The sequence below is a fragment of the Thermobia domestica genome, chromosome 13, assembly GCF_964235325.1.
Source record: "Thermobia domestica chromosome 13, izTheDome1.hap1.1, whole genome shotgun sequence".
Lineage (NCBI taxonomy): Eukaryota > Metazoa > Arthropoda > Insecta > Zygentoma > Lepismatidae > Thermobia > Thermobia domestica.
In genome coordinates, this window is record NC_137466.1 from 112,756,522 (window position 1) to 112,776,186 (window position 19,665).

The following is a 19,665-nucleotide window of genomic DNA, read 5'->3' on the forward strand; positions in this document are numbered from 1 at the left end:
CTATATTCTCAGAAAAAATGGTGGAACTAGAGTGATTTTATAAGAAAGGAAAGAGTATAGATGAAGTGTAAGATCCAATATTTATGCTACATCAATCATTTCTCAGCTAAACAAGCATAGTTTTCTCAAGTAAGTGTACGAATATATCCATGCCCTCCCCCCTCTTGATTTTTGAAGTGTGTTGATTTTGAGATGTATTTCCAAGACATACTAATTTGCTTACTTACATACTACAATACTTAGTATATTATTAAATACTATAGTTTACGTATTGTAGTTAATAAGGATATATGCGTAAAAACCATTGTTTTATAGGATATATTATGTGCAAATATGTGTGCATTGGCGACTGCGCTTGAATCGGTCTTTTGCCCTGTTATATATATATATATATATATATATATATATATATAAACCTGAGGACGTCCCTGAATGTATCGATATGTCGAGTTATGAAATTTGGAGTGTGCGGCCCCGGTGCGCCTCTGTGGACATATAATAGAGCTTGACAATACAGTTACCAGATTTCTTTGCGTCCAATAAAATCATTGGTTTCGGAATTGTACTGTGAAAGTACATCTTTTTCACTCTGTATGTGAACACACCACGACCTAAATAATAATGACAATGCAGAACTTGGTCTTAAAATTTTACTCATCTTGTTTCCTTCGTACCATGACATAACGGTTTCCTGGCGGACAACAATGTCGGAAAGATACAAAACAACAATAAATTTCTGATTTTCATGTTGCCACCGGCAATCATCATCCTCGGTTCTCTCGCAAGTCCTTTAATGTCATTATAACATGACGATCTCTCAGGCATGAATAAAATGAACAATGAAATTCTGATACTAAAGAAGGAGAGGGGTCAACATTTATTTTACTCTTCTCGTGGATGATATGCGCTTAGCAGATATCAAGAATGTATTAATGAATCTCGCTTGCCTCGTGCGAGACGCATATGAAAGAAAGGGGGAAAAGCCGATATTGGTTTTTAAAAAAATGACAAAAGAAGATATTTACTGTGATTGATGTCAAAGTAGGTTACATTCCTTGTTTTTTTTCTTTTTCTTTTTTTCTTTTTTTTTTTTTTGACTTAATCACCTTGAACCTCTACATTTCTGGTAGAGTGGTACAGCGGGGGACACTTCTAAATGGTACAGCCACATGGAGATTTACGGCTAAGGTGTACCATTTAGAAGTATCCCCCGCTGTACAAGCTTCCGTATTCCGGATGAATGTATGATTCCCATCGAAATTTTTGAATTGTTTCAACAGTACGAGCAGCTATGTGTGGGCAGGCGTTGTCATGGATCACAAGAATTCCAGATCGTTGCATTCCCCTCCGCCGGTTTTCAATGGACCATGGCAGATTATTCGGTGTTTGACAATACCCATCTTCTGTATTGTTCGTCCTAGTTTCAAGAATTCACCAAGAATCACACATTTTTGGTCCCAAAACACGGATGCCATGAATTTGTGAATTGATGGTGTTTGAATTTCTTCGCTTTAGAAGATCCAGAATTCTACTATTGTTCTGACTGCTGCTTTGACTCCCCAGCAGTGAACAATATTCAGGTTTTATCCCCCGTCACTATGTAAGAAAAGAGGCTATTTATCTCCCTCTCCTCCTAAGGGCCAAAAAATTACTTGCAGCTGTCATTCTCTGCTCTTTGTGAGCGTTTGTCAGCATTTTTGATACCCATCTCGCATATAGTTTGAGATAACCTAGCTTGTCAGTCACAATTCGATGCACTGCAATAACAACTTTTTTTTAGGTTGGGCTAAGAGGCAAGTTTACACGAGAAAACTGCACAATTTGGACCAACTGGAAGCAACAACAGTCGACGTGATCAAAACAATGTTCCAGAAAACTTTTTGCAAGAGGCAATGGCGGATGTATCAGTTCATTAAAGGAAATGTGCTGAGAAACTTGGTGTTCATATGGAGTTGTAATAAGATCACGGTTGTAACAAGGTCAAAATATTATTATTATTATTATTATTATTAATAATAATAATAATAATAATAATAATAATAATAATAATAATAATAATAATAAAAACGCGCGGGTTCTTCACGAAGATATTAACTCTGGTCTCCTTATATCAGCGACACTGCATGTTGATATTAGCTTCTAGTGGCAATTTTTGTTTTTGCATGCAGTGCTGCATTCATTCTTGGTTCGGCCCTCCACCATCTTTGCACTCGAACAATAGAACATATTGATCTGTTTTTATTTATTTATTTATTTATTTATTCTGAAGCTCTCTTTAAACAGTTTCCTGAAAATAGTTTTGTAAATACATAAGATACAATGTTTATAAAATAGGAATCAACTTATCAGACACACTGTAGTATTGTTCTATTTAATAACAACGGCTGAATATATTTACTAAAATTAAAATTTTAATTTGATACTCTACCGTCCACTGCGTATGAAATGTCTGAAGAAATTGTGAATGAAGTGATCCCTCTTTAACCGCAGATGAACATTCAAATTCTAAACTACCGTTCCCTAATATATGCCTTCTTAAAACTAACTTTAGTATTGGTTATTACACTAAAACAAATACTAATTAACATCTCAGTTAAACTTGTGTTGGTTTCTGTACCACAAACCTTAGATTCAATTTCCTCTACTATACATAAAAATTCAATCTGTTTACATTGTTCACGCAGTTCATCAAATGTTTACTTAAAATAATAATTACACCCAGTTCATCAAATGTTTACTTAAAATAATAATTACACAATCCACTGGATCTTTGGCAATGATAGATACGCATTTTGTTTTGAAATTGTATCTGACCATACGGTTTTTCCATTAGTGACGAGTAATTCCCTATTACTGAATAATGTAATAACGGACCAGCCATAAATGCTACTAAATTCATTACAAGAAACTCCGTTAAGAGGTTTGGATATATAAGAAATCCACGATAATGTACTAATCTAAATAACGAAGAAAACCTTTAAGTTATAAAGTGTTAATCCACTGTTGTGCATTCGGTCAAATATTTCAAAGAAATTTCTATTTATTTCGAGATAGTATTACAGATGTGCCAGTACACTTGTTAAATATGGCTCTAACTTTAGACAATTGAACTCCCTATAACATTGATTGGAGCATATAGTTTTGCATGTTATTATTTAGCATTATTCACCCCTTCCTTAGAAATAGAAAAACATAATAAGCTGAATTCAACCATCTGGCGCTAAAGCCCACAAAGAGAGTTGGTTAATCGGATAGTAATGAACATGGCGTAAATTTGTTATTTCACAATTCAAAACTGAATCACATAAATGGATTGAAACCGAAAATCTCTGTATCTTCATTGTGGAAGACCGCGAATATACAGCGTGAGGCAGCTAAAAGTATCACCTGAAATAGCGAAAAAAGTAGAAACACTAGCGATGTAAGGTTTGCGAGAAACAATAATAGTAATAGGGCCTCGTAAAATGGAGGTACGGGGTGGTTCGAAAAAGAGTGACAAATGGGGCATCTGGAGCAAAGTTATATTTTGTTTAATGGAACGATATACATTAACATGCATAATATAAAAGAGCACACGCAGAGAAACACGACGCCGTTGGTCCCATGTGTGTACTGCACATAGTAACGAAGAGATAGCCATGTGAATAGGTGTAAACAAAATAACAAGTGGCCCACTTGACCGTCAGTACCCCGACATGTAAGATGTTTCAGGTGCCTGACAGAACTGTCTTGACGCAGAGCAAGCTTTGATTGCAGAACCACGAGATTGTGTTAGTTCATAGTAGGCAGTGATAGTGGTAAGAGCGAAGAGCATGGTGTTTACGAACATAGAAAAAGCGGACATGATCCTGATTTATGGGGAATGCCGAGTATCCTGTTCACCGACGAGGCAACTTTTACCAATCATGGAAATGTCAACCTAAAAGGAACATGCACTATTGGTCTGTGACAAATCCACATTGACTTCGCCAGGTGGAACGCCAGTGCCCATGGAGTGTGAACGTGTGGTATGGTATGATATAGTGGGTGAACATCTCATTGACCCTTTTTTCATAGAAGGGACACTGAATGCTGACCGATACATACAGTTTTTACAACATGAACTGCCTGTACTATTAGAGGAGATACAAGGAGTGTCATCGTACCAACATGACGGGTGCCCAACTCTCAGTGCACGACGCGCTACAGCATGTGTGGAAAATATGTTTCACAATCGTGGATTGGACGTGCCGGGCCTGTCAAATGGCCGGCTCGTCCCCCAGATTTGGCACCGTTAGACTTTTTCCTGTGGGGAACGCTGAAGGACATTGTCTACCGGGATGTGCCACCAATACCAGAGGATATGCAACACCGTATTACTGCAGCATGTAGGGACATTCCCTCTGCGATGCTACATTCTGTGCAACAATCTTTGCGTGGGCGCCTCGATGCCTGTATCGCAACTGACGGCCACCATTTTGAACATACACTTTGACAGGTTTTTGATTATTACACAGTGGTTCTGCCACATACTGTAATGGTCATTGTGCAGTAACACTGTCACATAAATGGTGCTGTTGATGTGTCTATTTTTTCTTCCCTGTTATCACGCCCTTTCTTCATCTTGTCTGATTTGTTTTGGCAGCTCATACATACGTGCCGTGGTACTGATTGTTAAGTGGGCCACTTGTTATTTTGTTTACACCTATTTACATGGACATCTCTTTGTTCCTATATGCAGTACACACATGGGACCAACGGCGTTGTGTTTCTCTGCTGCGTGTGTTCTTTTTATATTATGCATGTTAATGTATATCGTTCCATTTAACAAAATATAACTTTGCTCCAGATGCCCCATTTGTCGCTCTTTTTAGAACCACCTCATACCTCCATTTTACGAGGCCCTACTACTATTATTGTTTCTCGCAAACCTTACATCGCTAGTATTTCTAGTTTCTTCGCTATTTCAGGTGATACTTTTAGCTGCCTCGCGCTGTATATTATATATATATATATATATATATATATATATATATATATATATATATATATATATATTAAAAATTAACATTCGCATTCACAATATGGGAAATATCAACTCTAAAATAAAATTATCATTAACAGAATTTGTAATGTTAATCATTCGAATTCGTCTAATTACTACAATAATATTTAGTTACTTTTGAAAACTATTTGGTCTAGGAATTAATTCGTGCGGGTGGACAAGAGATGGCGCAACGAACGGAGCGTCCCACAGTTCCGTGTATCCACACATGTGTTTCAAACCCCTGTCATCGCGTATCGTTCGTAGTATAGGGCAGTGGATTAAAGCGTCAACAACACCAGTTTGTAGTTAAGTGAACATGGCGCAATTTGTGCCTGATAAAGTGTTTTTGCGGGGTGTCCTGCTGCATTACTTTAACATGCAGAAAAGTGCGACTGAAAGTCATCGTATTTTGGTGGAAGTGTATGGTGACCATGCTCTAGCTGAGCGAACGTGTCAGAAGTGGTTTGCACGGTTTAGAAGTGGTGATTTCGGCTTGGCAGACCAAGAGCGAGCTGGACAGCCAAAAAAATTTCAAGACGAAGAATTGACAGCATTGCTCGAGCAGGATTCGTGTCAAACGCAGGAACAACTTGCAGCAGCATTAGGCGTTGATCAAACAAGAGTCTCCAAACGCTTGAAAGCCATGGGAATGATTCAAAAGATGTCACATTGCGTTCCACATGAATTGAAAGACAGAGACGTTGAAAGACGAAAAACCATTTGCGAATTGCTGCTTCAACGACAGAGCAGAAAGGGGTTTCTGCATCGAATTATTACGGGTGATGAGAAGTGGATCCATTACGAGAACCCTAAACGAAAAAAGGCCTGGGTGAAACCAGGTGAACCAGGTCCATCACAACCAAAACGAGATATTCACTGTGCAAAGGTTATGCTGTGCATATGGTGGGATATGAAAGGTGTGGTGTACTATGAGCTGCTGCAACCGGGTGAAACTATGAATGGAGAACGTTATCGACGACAATTAATGCGTTTGAAGGAAGCTCTGGCCAGAACACGACCAGAATGGGGGAACAGACATGATAAACTTATTGTTCAACATGATAACGCTCGCCCACATGTCGCAAAACCGGTCAAAACCTATTTAGAAAATGTCGGATGGGAAGTTTTACCCCACCCGCCGTATTCACCAGACGTTGCTCCTTCGGACTACTACTTGTTCGATTGCATGAACAACGATTTGATTGGACAGCGGTTTACTTCTTCAGAAGATATCGAAACATGGGTCTCTGACTGGATCGCTTCCAAGGATGAGGACTTCTTTCGCCACGGAATCCGTACATTGCCTGACAGATGGGCGAAAGTGGTGGCTAGCGATGGACAATATTTTTCTTAAGGTATTTATGTATTTTGTGTTTGTACTACAGCTTCAATGTGTGCGTACCAACCGCACGAATTAATTCCTAGACCAAATAATTAATTCACAAATTAGGATCCTACTAAGTAGGTGTCCTACAAAATGTTTTATACATATTTCAGTTTCCGGGTTTAGACATCCCATTTGAAATTCTTTCAGTTCAATCTTCAATTTTCAAAACTAAATCTAACTTTTTTTTTCCTTTCTTGTCGACTTTGCTTTTACTCTTTTTCTCTCTAAATTAAAACACTGAAATCTCAATAGCGTTCTTACACGTAAGAAAGAAAAAGACCACAATGTCTTGATAAATGCACAGGAATGATAAACAGGAATGTTTATTAAATAAAAATCTTATATTATGAAAGTAAAAATTTTATATTCTACGAAATAAATAGTCTCCTTCTCCTTGAACTAAAAATCTTCCGGAAATAACACTTCCTATATGAATATCACGGTCAAATTTATAGCTTTAATTATAATCTACATAGGCTCTATTTGCAATGAACTTAACATGTTAATCACTAACATGCATGACGTAGCACGATGTAATCTTGTTCTGTAACGGTTTTGTATACTGATGTTATGATATCATGTGGATTACAAAACAAAGTATCAGAAATCCCCTTTTCCTTCTTCATAGCAAGTAAACGAATTCAACACTTTATACGTGTTTTAATTGCAACTTGGCTCATGTATTTTAAGATTAAGTCATTGGTGTAATGTAGAAGTATGATAGGCGATAAAGCTCTATTGGTTTCTCTTGATGATGCTATCAAATGAGTTGAGGAAATATTTTCTTATTCATTGATACTTATCCGGACATTTTGTACAGTAAAGCAATAACGTTTAGTCAAATTCGAAATTCTTCTGCTTTACTGGTTAACATTCAAAATGCTTAAAATTTTTCCACACCAATACCTGGATATATATTATAGTATTTCAAATACTAGATTCACGATTTACCTACTACTTAAATTTAAAAAAAAAAAAAATGCTTTCCAACATTCTAGCTGAAATATCAAATTTTGTAAATTTATAAATCTGAAAAGAACTATCCTCTAATACCAACGAGTTTATCTTTGCTAGTGGAGAGTATCTTACGTGATCACTTTTTACATTACATCTTGAGCATACTTGTATTCTCTTCTCATTTGAATCCCATATATCTAAACTTGTCATCAAGTAAATATGATGTAACAATTTGCGAAACATTATACTCTTTTATACTATGATAATATCTAACTATTTACGTCCTACCTTCAACTTAGGTCAAGGTTTTCACTGTCGATGATTTTCCATTTAGTTTACAAAGAACTGAATTCTCTTGAATATCCTCGCACGACCGAGGTCAGTAACAAGAATACGAGGTTTACATGTTGACAGTGGCGTATTTAGGGGGGTGGCTTCCGGGCTGAAGCCCCCCCTGAAATCTTACTTAGTATAGTAAAGTAAATGAAATATCTTGCAGAATGTTCACATTTCCAGGCAAAGCCCCCCCCCCCCGAAAGTTAGCAAAGCCCCTCCCGAAACAAAATCGTAAATACGCCACTGCATGTTGATTAAGAGTAATACGACTTCAAACAGGTCCTTGATTTGCGTTATGGTTTGTTTTGAATTTCTATTTTGTTTTTCAAATTTATGCCTTACAGGCTGATGAAAAGTGACTCCCACTGCTAATCGAATTCGGAAACTTGTGCACCAATGGTAAACGAGCTGAACATGACGCTATTCAAAAGTGAAAATTTTAAATGTTGATTCAAGTTCATACTGATGCCATCAAAGTTGCATAGCTACCTCTGCAGATTTTCATCAATGGCACTAGAATGAACTGGCTAATTTGAAAATTTGACGTATGAAGAACGTAATATTCTGTAAATTTACAAAAACTTGATCCTAATTGGCCGATTCGTGCACGAAATTATATTGAAGAAACTAATTATATACTGATACTCACTTGTAAATACATAAACTATTTTTTTTTTTAGTAGTGCGTAGATTCGGATAAAATAAAGGTAGATACACAGGAATATGTCCTGATAACATGTAAAATCAGATATACCAAAATACAATATTTGATGTTCTTTGAACCAAGAAAGGTTAATACTTTTGTATATTTCAGATGTCTATATTCTAACAGATACGTCATATTCAGCTTAATATGAAACTTTAAGTTGTAGCGAAACAAGTACGAGTATTTTGATAGAAATGATGTTAACTAGAGCCAAATGTCTCAATTCATTTAGCTTCAACCAGTCCAGTAGCCCCAAGCAATATATTATTATGTTCATCATCACGATATGCTTTCATGCTTCTGGTAGTTCTAACACTCTGTATTTTATGTATCAAATGTGATAGCATTCTAACAAGTCCTTTCGTTTTCTTTCAGATCTCTGAATGAGCAAAACTGCAAAACCGAACAAACTGGAATACAGAGCAGTTATTCACTTCTTTCAAGACAAATCTCTAAAACAAAATTCCTATGAAATTCATAATGTATCTCACCAAGACTGCCCATCGTATGATTTTGTTGAGTGGTACAGACATTTCAAATATAGACGTACGAATACCAAGAGATTAAAAAAAGGTCCGATAGATCCTAAACAGCAATGAATGACTAGGTGATTCGGACTGTTGAAGCACTAATCAAAGAAAACCATCATATCTATCAGAGAAATACGTCAGGAGATTCAATCGTCTGCTAACTATTTTTCTGAATCAATACAATCCATTTCTCACAACAAAAGTAAAGTGAAATCTTTGAGCTTTACGTCCCACAATTATGCCAGCTAGGCTAAAGGAGACGGTGATGAGAAATGAATGAAATGGTGGAATGAAGAAAGTGGGAGGAAACGGAAGAACCCCAAGGAACCCCCCACACACCATTAAATGTCGTATCAGCAGCAGTGTCATGCTTAAAAGAAAAATCTGATTTTCTACAACGATGCAATACGCTAGTACTTACACCAGATATGTGTGGAAAATGTATGGTTGTAGATAGTGAATATATAGAAAGCAAGTAACCTTCCTGCCAAGCAACAAGTTTTAAAAGAAATTTGGGAGAAGGTATGAAAACGTTTCGTACTACCTTCATATTCTAATTAGTGGTAGGCACAATAAACCGTTTAAGATTTTTAGAAAACCCGAAACCGATTTCTGTTTTCTCCGAAACCAGTTTGGTTTTTCACCGGATCCGGTTTTCTCTAAAACCGGTTTCAGTTTTCCAAAACTATCTATTTCTGACCAGAATAGTGCTTCGTTGTTCTCCGGAAACAATTCTGTTTCCACAGAAATAGTTTTGTGTATTTTTCAAAACAGTTTTCATCGAAACCAGTTTCGATAAAAAAAAAAAAAAAAAACTTTGAGAAAACCGAAACCGAATTCTTTTTTTTTTTTTTTTAATAAAAATCTGTTTTGCCCATCCCTAATTCAAATAGCTGCTTCTCTTCCAAGAATATCCATAGTATGTGGACTAACAGTTTATTTGTTTCATCATCAAGATTGTGGTGCAATTATACGTACACGCTGACTATATGGAACTGACTGACGAACGTAGCTTTAATTTCTTGGGGGGAAACGGGGGCAAATAGATGGGCAGTTAAAGTTTTTGGAGGGAGCTATTCCTTTGTATACCGAAAAAGAAAATTTTGTATTACTTGACCTATATTACAAACATGTCTGGGAGGCGGTCGGGACAATTCAACTAAGTTTTCCTTATATATCTATATCTATATCTATATCTATCTATCTATCTATCTATATATATATATATATATATATATATATATATATATATATATATATATATATATATATATAGCAGTGCGAAAAAAAAGCATGGGATAGACGCAGAAACTCCATGCATCATCTTAATAATGTAACAAGTGAATGATTACATAAACAGTGTCAGCTGTGGTCATAAACACATGCTGAAATTCTCACGGACAGTCAGCTAAGTAGCGGTTCTAAGTAGCAGTGAACGAAAAGCAAACGAACTCGTATAACTCATCTCTTAAAATCAAAATTTTAAGAAATTTGGTAGAAACGTTAAAATGTCTTACCCAGTAGATTTCTTTCACAACACTACGAATCAAGGATCTTCCTATATGTCTATTTGTTATTAATATTGTTTTCGATTGTTATTGTAAAACTGAAATAATATTCCGGTATATTGCAAAAACATTTATCCAAGCTACGTGTCAGAATGCAAAACGTTTCACACATTTGTTTTTAAACAAGAAGGTTTCATTGATTTAGTCCTATATATAATTTTCCCTCCATTTCATCAACTTATTTTTTTCCTTTATTCCTCTCCATTCATTTATACACAAATCGGGTTTAAAACAAGAGAGAAAAAGTAGTGATATAGTTTTTTTTTTTTTTTTCATGATACAACGAACAAAGGCTTCACATTTTGTCTGTTACTTTTGTGTCGAATTTGAATTTAAATGTCAATCACATTCATTAATAAATTTAGCCAAACGTGTTCTTTTGAATAGCTAATAAGTCTCTTGATTTAAAAATCACTTGATGACAACTACGACATTTTGGTGAGACGCGCATTCGATTTTTAATACATGACTTCTACTTGTTTTTTAACTGCTTAATTACATGGAAGGGGTATCGGTGCAGGATAAAACTCCGCAGTTTTTCGTTGGTATCACCTGAACTCTACATGTCTGGAGAAATGGGATTGTCATTAAGTAGTACTCCGAAGTTTGGTAGAAAAGGTAACACATGCCCTCCTTTATTTTGAATATTTGACTTCTGTGGGCTTGACTCCCAGTGATAGGGTTTTGAAGACATAAATCAAGATCATTTAGATTTAGAGTGAGAAATGTTTCTGTCATGCCTCACCTTCTATTATTATTATTATTAAAATCAAGTTTTTATCCTCCTGATATACCACAACGCGTTGAGATATCAAATTGCTACATAACGGCATTATAAATCTTTACGTTTAATATGATTGGATGTGTTAATTATGTACGCACTTTCTCAAAATAAAATCTTTTGAAAGAAGTAAAATTGTCAATAATTTGTAATTTTGTTCCTATTTATTCGAAATACGTCATACTATGATTATAATATTCGACCTGATGTGTATTGAAATGTCCGCCTTACTTGCGTCATTACTGTTGTAGATGTCTCCAATACTTGGTTTACGGATGTTTGTGATACCGTAAATTAACACGTAAATTTGAAATACGTAACAACCTGACGTAGTGCTATTTAAAAACAACTTTATGTTGGGATGGCAACACGGTTAATTACATGGTATTGTGGGGTATGTCCAACCATGTCCCACTGTCGATGTTTGCATTTTACGAAATTACATGTAATTTTATCAGTTTAAAAGTTACAACGTCGTCTTAAGATAAATGGTTCACCCTATATATCCCTATATGTAGGGTGTTAATGAACTATACCAGCCTTTCCCAACCGGTGTGCCGCGAATGGTCCGCTGGTGTGCCGCGAATGGTCCGCTGGTGTGCCGCGAGGAAATCAAAACAAACTATTAATTCTATAGGAACCAAATTGCAAGACATAGGGGAAAATGTATATTTGTATTTCACATTACTATGAACCCCTACTATAAATCTACAATTTTAAGTTTCATACTGTGTTACTTTTCTGTACATTTTTAATGTTGAAAAACGTATTTATCATTGTCATAACCATTATTGCTTCTTTATTGTTGCAGACTATTTCATAACTTGAAATTTTAACATATCATTCAATAAATTCAACAAAGCAAACATGCATACAAATTACCTACATTTGTGTTTTAAAGTTACAGGAGATTTGTTTATTTGTTCGTTATTTAGTTATCTTCCTTTTTAGTGAAAGGTTAGATACAGTTTTGGAAAGAGAAAGTGGATTTTTAAAAACCCGAGTCCTATATTTCATTGCAATTGTTTTCTATTTTAAAATTAGAATGAAAAATAAGCATAATGATTTACCACGGGAGAAAACCAGTGATCGAGCTTTCTTCTCTGTAAGAAGGAGATCAATAATCACAAAAAAATCACACGATATTTTATATTTACAAATAATAATAGTAATATATATATACACTACCGCCCAAAAGTATTGCATCACCCATGGAAATGCTGTAAATACGTACAAGGTGTACCGATTTTCATGAAAATATGTTGGAATGTTATACATAAATTATCGTTAAGTCATTCTGAAACGTTTCTAAATTTGTCACCAGTAAAATAACTTCTCGCGATCAAAAGTTAGTTCAAAATGTTGCGAGACCTCACTCTCACAGCAAAAAGAAAAGTTCTTGACAAGTAGGAGGATAATATGCTTTTAGCTGGTATAAATATTAACATGAATACTTGTTTACATACAAAATTAAATGTCATTGTTAGTACGAAACCAGCTGCAATTGTGCCTAGTTTTCTTGTCTGTTCGCCTTTCAGGGACCAATGGTCATCAAGAGTTGTCAGCTAAAATATACTAAATAAGTGATTGTTTGTCCGACAGATATGAACAGTATGGCTCAAGTTCGTGAACTTAGTAAAGAACAAGGTGTGGAATTGTACACGTTAAAGTTTTCTATGTGACAGATCGCTAGAAGAGTGAACATACATCAATCTACAGTTGTTCACACTATTCAATGTTTCAACGAAACTCTGTCAAATGTTAATCGTCGATGACCTGAAAGACCGCGTATAACGTCAAAGAATAAAGATCAGTTTATTGTGGTCACAAGCAAACGTCAACGAACACTAACTGCCCCAGAAATTCGATAAAACTTTAATGCTACCCGAGAAACAGTCGTATCTGTTAAAACATTGAAACCCCGACTTCGAAAACACGGTTCATCAAGGGGATGCGCTGCACCACCAACAACAAAAAACTTTTGAGTAAACAAAACAAACGTAAACGATTGCAATGGGCTCAAGAACATAAGAATTGATCAGTACAACAGTGGTATAAGGTGCTCTTTAGTGACGAAAGTAAATTCGAAATTTTGGAAGTAAACGCAGAAAGTTTGTTCATCGACTTCCTGGAGAACGCATGCTCGAACAATGCATTAATCCAAGGGTCAAACATGGTGGTGGGTCTGTCATGGTATGGGTTGTATCGCTGGTGAAAATGTTGGTGATTTAGTGAAAATTGAGAGAACAATGAAAAAAGATTATCATCGCATCATGTAGAGACATGCTCTACCCAGTGGCAAAAAGCTTGTCGGTCAGGAATTTTTCAACAAGATAATGATCCGAAACACACATTTCATTTGTGTAAGTCGTACTTAGAAAAGAAAGAAAGACGAAAAGAATTGATAAACATGCTATGGCCACCGGAAAGCCCGGACTTAAATCTGATCGAGTTATTGTGGGATAAGTTAGACAAACGTTCGAAAACGTCGACCAGTTAATAAAACACAGTTGTGGGTACATTTACGAACGTGTTGGAATGGACTTAAAGCTCAAACATTACGGAAATTACTCGCGAGGATGCCTAGGTTGTGTGCTGCTGTATTGAAAGCTATTGGTGGATATTTTGATGAATCCCAAATTTAAAATGATTTCGTTTCACATTCTGACTCTTTTGTTTTGGTTTTGTGTTACCCTTTGTTGTTTTGTTTTGCAAATATAAAATTGTTCTATTTGTGTTCATAATTATGTGCATTCATTTCGTTTTCTACTGATATCGGTGGCGATACAATACTTTTGGTCGGTAGTACGGTATATATATATATGGGTGTGCCGCGAGAATTCAAGTTACACCTGTAGTGTGCCGTAAGTTGAAAAAGGTTAGGAAACGCTGAACTATACCGACAAAACTGTAAGAGGCGATTCTTCACATCGAAGTAAGTAAAACAGTTCTTACGAACATGTTGGCAAAAGTCCATAGTTTCAGAGGTAGTGTTGGCAAAAAGCGTGGAAAAACTACACTGCAATACGCAATATATCGAACACGAGGAACTATATTGTGGCGGCCCATATCAGCATAAAGGAAGTCACACATACATAATCCAAAAATTTACATTTCAGCAATGCGCAATGTATGCCCCATGGATTCCCTACAAGATATAATTCCCAACATAATTCTCATATGTGCTCTGACTTACAGGTGGGTCTAAAGTAGACAAAAGGTAAGCCATGTTAACAGTGAACACGCAATGGGTCGACAGGAAGTCGGAAGTGTTGGAAAACCTTAGTTACAAGATTCTTCGTATGTGCAATAATGCATGCCGCGATGTACTGTTTCATGCTGATACGTGAAATATGCCGTTAAACATCGCAGCATACATTATTCCGAACATGAGGAACCGTGGAGCTGGCAGTCCTCGATACTTCTGGCTTCCTGACGAAGCAATACGTACTTACTGTCATATTTTTTGCCTACTTTGGACCCATCTTTAATTCAGAATATATCTGAGAATGCTATTTAGAGCATATCTGATAATTATGTCCTGTTGGAATTTCTTACGCACACACTGCACATCGTTGAAATATGCCCTTCTGGACTGCGTATGTGTGACGTTCATTTACGCTTATATGTACTGCCACTCCATAGTTTCTTATGATGTGAGGAATCAACCCTTAGGCCTACAGTTTGCCGGCATAATTCATTACCTTTATATATATAGAACATTGAGATATAGTAGTTTGAAATTATTGCTAAAATCGATATGGCCATACTAATTAATGCCAATATAAATGCCAATATAAGTTTTATTTCTTACTAGTCTTGTTTTTACTCCTACGCACAACTGCACAGTTCTTGAGCTGTTCAGTTTGCTACATTAACTTACAAAACTTAGATTCAGAGAGTATTTATCTTTTGCCAGAACGATGACGATATATAAACAATATATTGATTATACATTCAATAAAAGCCATCATTAATCACTATTTACTTAACTTAGCATTATATCAAACTACGAAGATTCAATCAATGTACAGATAACGTATCAATTAAGACTGTAATGAATCACTTTCATTGTACTTCGAAAACTACGTCAAAGTTGTATTCGAAAGAATTTGAATTCTACATCTAATTTTAGACATATGCCAGAAACATCATTTTGCTATTTTTACAAATCATATTGCTATTGTAATCTTCAGGTTATTGTTCTGCACAATGAAGAAAATAAAAGGAAACTGTGACAATTATTTTAGTTATATGTCAGTTACGATATTATTATTATTATTATTATTATTATTATTATTATTATTATTATTATTATTATTATTATTATTATTATTATTATGTACCCAAGTGAATCTTGTTTACAAGACTCTCGAGATATTCCTTTCATGAGTGGGCAAGTGATAGTTACAGGAAAGCGGTCATGCAAACAAATTCACATTACAATTACATAAACAAACGATAACGGCACCTTTTTACATTCAGTTGCTAACGAGTACGACCTCTTTTGGCACATTATCATGAGCACTGCGTATCAAAAGCTTACCCTCTCCTTTACCGCGTTTTTTTAAGTGATATTTTTTTTGTCGGTTTTAAAGATTAGGTCATTGCTGATCGGAGTTCGGCGCCAGTATTCACAGTCTATCTCAAAAAGTCTGTAAATATATTTATTTCAATGCAGGTGGAAAACGGATTTAACAAATTAGTTGTTTCACATTTAAAAGAATATTAATACAGATGTAAGAAGAATACTGGTATTAAAAATCCTTTCATATTTGCACATCTTTAATTTATTGAGCATATTTATCTGATTCTGAATACATCCATCCACCCACACACACACATTTTATATATAAACCGTGTGTATATATAAACACTGGACACACGAGTATCCATTTTACTTCTTCTCTTGAATGAACATGCAGGAAGTGCTACCAAATAATATACAGCATTCTGGTGTGTGGGGTTCCACGTTCGACTCCTTGCAGTGACAGAATTTTCGGTGTAAAGACAAGAAACAGACAATTAGAGGTATCTGAATTAAGAAATGAAGAACTTGTTTAAAAAGGCACGAAACAGAGCTGTTGAGTTGACTCACGGAAATGCAATTCTAACTTCACCACTCGGATAAGCAATAGCTTTGTGGCCGGAGCATCTGGCAGTTTTAGAAGAAAATTGAACAATTTAGGGGTTACTGTCGTTACTATTATTTTTAGTAATGTATTTTTCGATTGATTTAGCCTTCAACGTACAAGTCAGGACAGTTTAACTAAATCTTTCGGAGCGGCAAAGATAATAATTCAACGTCCTACGAGAAATTGTTAAATTCGGCTAACAGAACATTTTCAATATTTTGTATTGTCAGATTATATTCTTAAATATCATTTCGGGTGCTATTCAGAGTAGTAATACTTCATGGTTATTCTGTTTAAATTTCAAAGAATAATTCATAATGACTGCCGAAATGAGCTATATTATGAATTGGAATTTTTATACATAGTTTTTAATAGCACTTATGCTGATCAATCTGGGTAATTTAACTTACGGCCTGAAAATAAATTATTTCCTTCAGTTCAACGACCCACGGTTATGCTCTTTAGGTTAAAGGCGGCGGATGATTAATGAAAGTTAATTATTATGAAAATAAACTTTTGTGCTCTCTCACCAGGGCTCGAAGCCGGGAACCACAAATACCAACGAAGCACGCCCTTGCCACTCTCTTACAGCCTTCAGAAATCATCTAGATAAAAAGTGGAATGGACGAACACTTCTGTAGGATTAAGATCCTTTTTCGTGAAAATTAGCATACAAACAACTATTTAAATAAACAAACTATAAACAAGCATTTTGAAAAAATGGAATAGTAAAAGATGCTTTATTCTAAATCCAGATTCGGTTCTCTGAAACCGTCGTAGGTTTACCGTACATTTTCTCGCACATTTAGAAATAATAAGTGGAAACAGAAAGGAAGAACAAAGTCATATTCTGCTGGATGAACATGACCTACCTGCAGCTCCTGGGCTTCTGCCACGCCCCCCTCCATGTACATCGCACTGACAACCACGTGTCCTTCCTCCAGGATGCTTCAACAAGTTATCAAAGAGAAGAATCCACTCTGAGTCTACATCCCACTCGGGATCAGGGGTTCGAACCCTACTATTTGGTTCTGAGGACGGCATCGAATTGTTACTTTTCAACACACCACAATAGTAAATGTCACAAAACACTTGTACTTTTTTAATTCTTCACAGGTAAAATTGAGATAACAAAGCCTGCACATCACGAAACACATGTATCTTCATTAAATTATATTTTTATTAAAAATAGTAATTGAACACTGACCTTGGATGGAAATTGTTGGCAAACTCATTAACCCTCTTTTGTTTTAATAGCTTCCCCTCCCCACCTCGTTTGTCAAGGGGAGGGGACCTATGCACTTAATTTTCTGAAAACCCTCACAAATAAATTTATAGGAAGTTGTGTATTACTTTTGAGATTCATCTGTGCTTCCGTAAGTGAAGCGCCCTGCCGTAACTGGTATCTCCAGCATAACCGCCGGTGCCACACTAAAAGATGCAGCACGCGCGGCGAACTACAGCCGGCTAGTCACGTGACTCACTCGGCCCTTCCCCAACCTACAATTTCATCGCGAGACTCGCAGGATTCAGGCAAGGTGGGGGAGACAGAAAATTTCCTTTCGTCGCACGCGCATTTTGCAAAAGCCTCTCTAGTGAACAAGAAATGAAAAGCATTATACAAGACGTATCACAACTTCTCGATTTATGTCAATTTAAACATTGACACATGTTGACAAGGAATTGATTATATTTGACTTCTAGTGAAATAAATTTCGCTTCTCTGTCATTTGTTGAAAAAAATGAACTGTTTTAAGCTTTTTTTCTTTTTAAAATTTCTCCCCATATTTCTGCATATATAAAAAATCAACCAGCCTTCTAATTAATTGTTTAAGAAGTGAATCAATGAGGGTTTAAGTAACCACGGGAACTTTTCTAGTGTTCACTCGTAATTTCATCCGTAAAGCCTAGACATATCCACAATGTTTCAAAGGTAAATATAACAAAATTTTGCTATCTCCACTGCTTCACGTGAATATTATTTACTTTTCAAAGTAACGTAACAACAAAAAATTTTCAAGATGATTTTCTCGCAGATGACACGGCATCATAAAATTTATTTAACACATTTCTTAATGAACAATAGTAATAATAAACATTCTTTGATTAGAAAGGATTTAAATTTTGATACTGTAGCCATTAATGAGAACTAAATATATTCCATATTCAAACTAGACACAAAAAAAATGCTCTTTTTTGTTATACACTGTATGTTTCAACATAAAAGAAAAACATCTGACTGACTGTCAATATACCGGTTCCTGACTTTTATCCGTAATTAACTCATTCTCATGTATATGCTTGTAAGAAAGCTGCCAAAAGAACAATATTTGCTATAGTTGTTTTTAACTAGACGACAGTTTATGTGTAGGACCATACATTAAATATGCTATCGAAAGAAGTAATTTAACAATTTATCTCTATTTATCTCTTCATATCACTTTATGGATAAACAGTGTGTACCTATTGGTGCCGTAGTGTACGTCCATTTGCATCACACACACACATATTATATATATATATATATATATATATATATATATATATATATATATATATATATATATATATATATATATATATAACAATTACCCTGACGCATGCTCTCTTCCAGGCAAATCTGAATTTCGAGAATGAATCCTCTTTACAACGTTACAGTATTATACATGTTATAGTAACACAATACTAGGTCACCATATCGGAAACAAAGAAGGAGCAGTGTGTAAAGCAAATTCTGCAACAAATTTGGCAAAATCAAAACTATAACGTGAAAAATATGGTGATAGGTGACGAAACGTGATGTTTCCAATATGTGTCATTAACAAAGTGTCAGAGTTCGGGGCGGTCGAGTCAAGAGTCCCCACAGCTCAAGAATTCGCTTGTAAAAGACTGTTATCACGTTTTTCCAAGCATATTATTTTGAAAACTTGTTCCCTACGGACTAACGAGGGTCTTTTATTTAAATTGAATGCTAATCATATTTCGTACCTGGTTCATTTTTTCATAAATTAATATAGAAGAAATTACCTTTGACAGATTAAATGAGAATGAATGAATGACGAAACACTGCATTTGTGAATATGAGAAACTATCACTGTAGATCATTACAGTGTCGAACTCAACGAAATACATACGGATTTCTTACTCAAGAATCCAACAATGGTCAGCAGACACGTCCGCTTGTTGGATGACAATGCTCATCCATATGTCATACAAAGGACGGTGAGACTTTCTATGAG

The 19,665-nt window shown here is 35.5% G+C and overlaps 1 protein-coding gene across 17 annotated transcripts in view; it reads right to left on the reverse strand.

Moving 5' to 3' along the window:
• chb (CLIP-associating protein) overlaps positions 1-19,665 on the reverse strand; it is a 595,254-nt gene that overhangs the window by 269,494 nt on the left and 306,095 nt on the right. For 4 of the 17 annotated variants that reach the window (XM_081736300.1, XM_081736298.1, XM_081736299.1 and 1 more), the window contains exon 1: positions 17,299-17,860. The exons of the other annotated variants lie outside the window; for them this stretch is intronic. In XM_081736300.1, coding sequence (XP_081592426.1) covers positions 17,299-17,470 — 172 coding nt within the window. In that variant the 5' untranslated portion in view covers positions 17,471-17,860. Of the gene's footprint in view, positions 1-17,298; positions 17,861-19,665 lie in introns of those variants that run through there. 17 annotated transcript variants of the gene reach the window in all.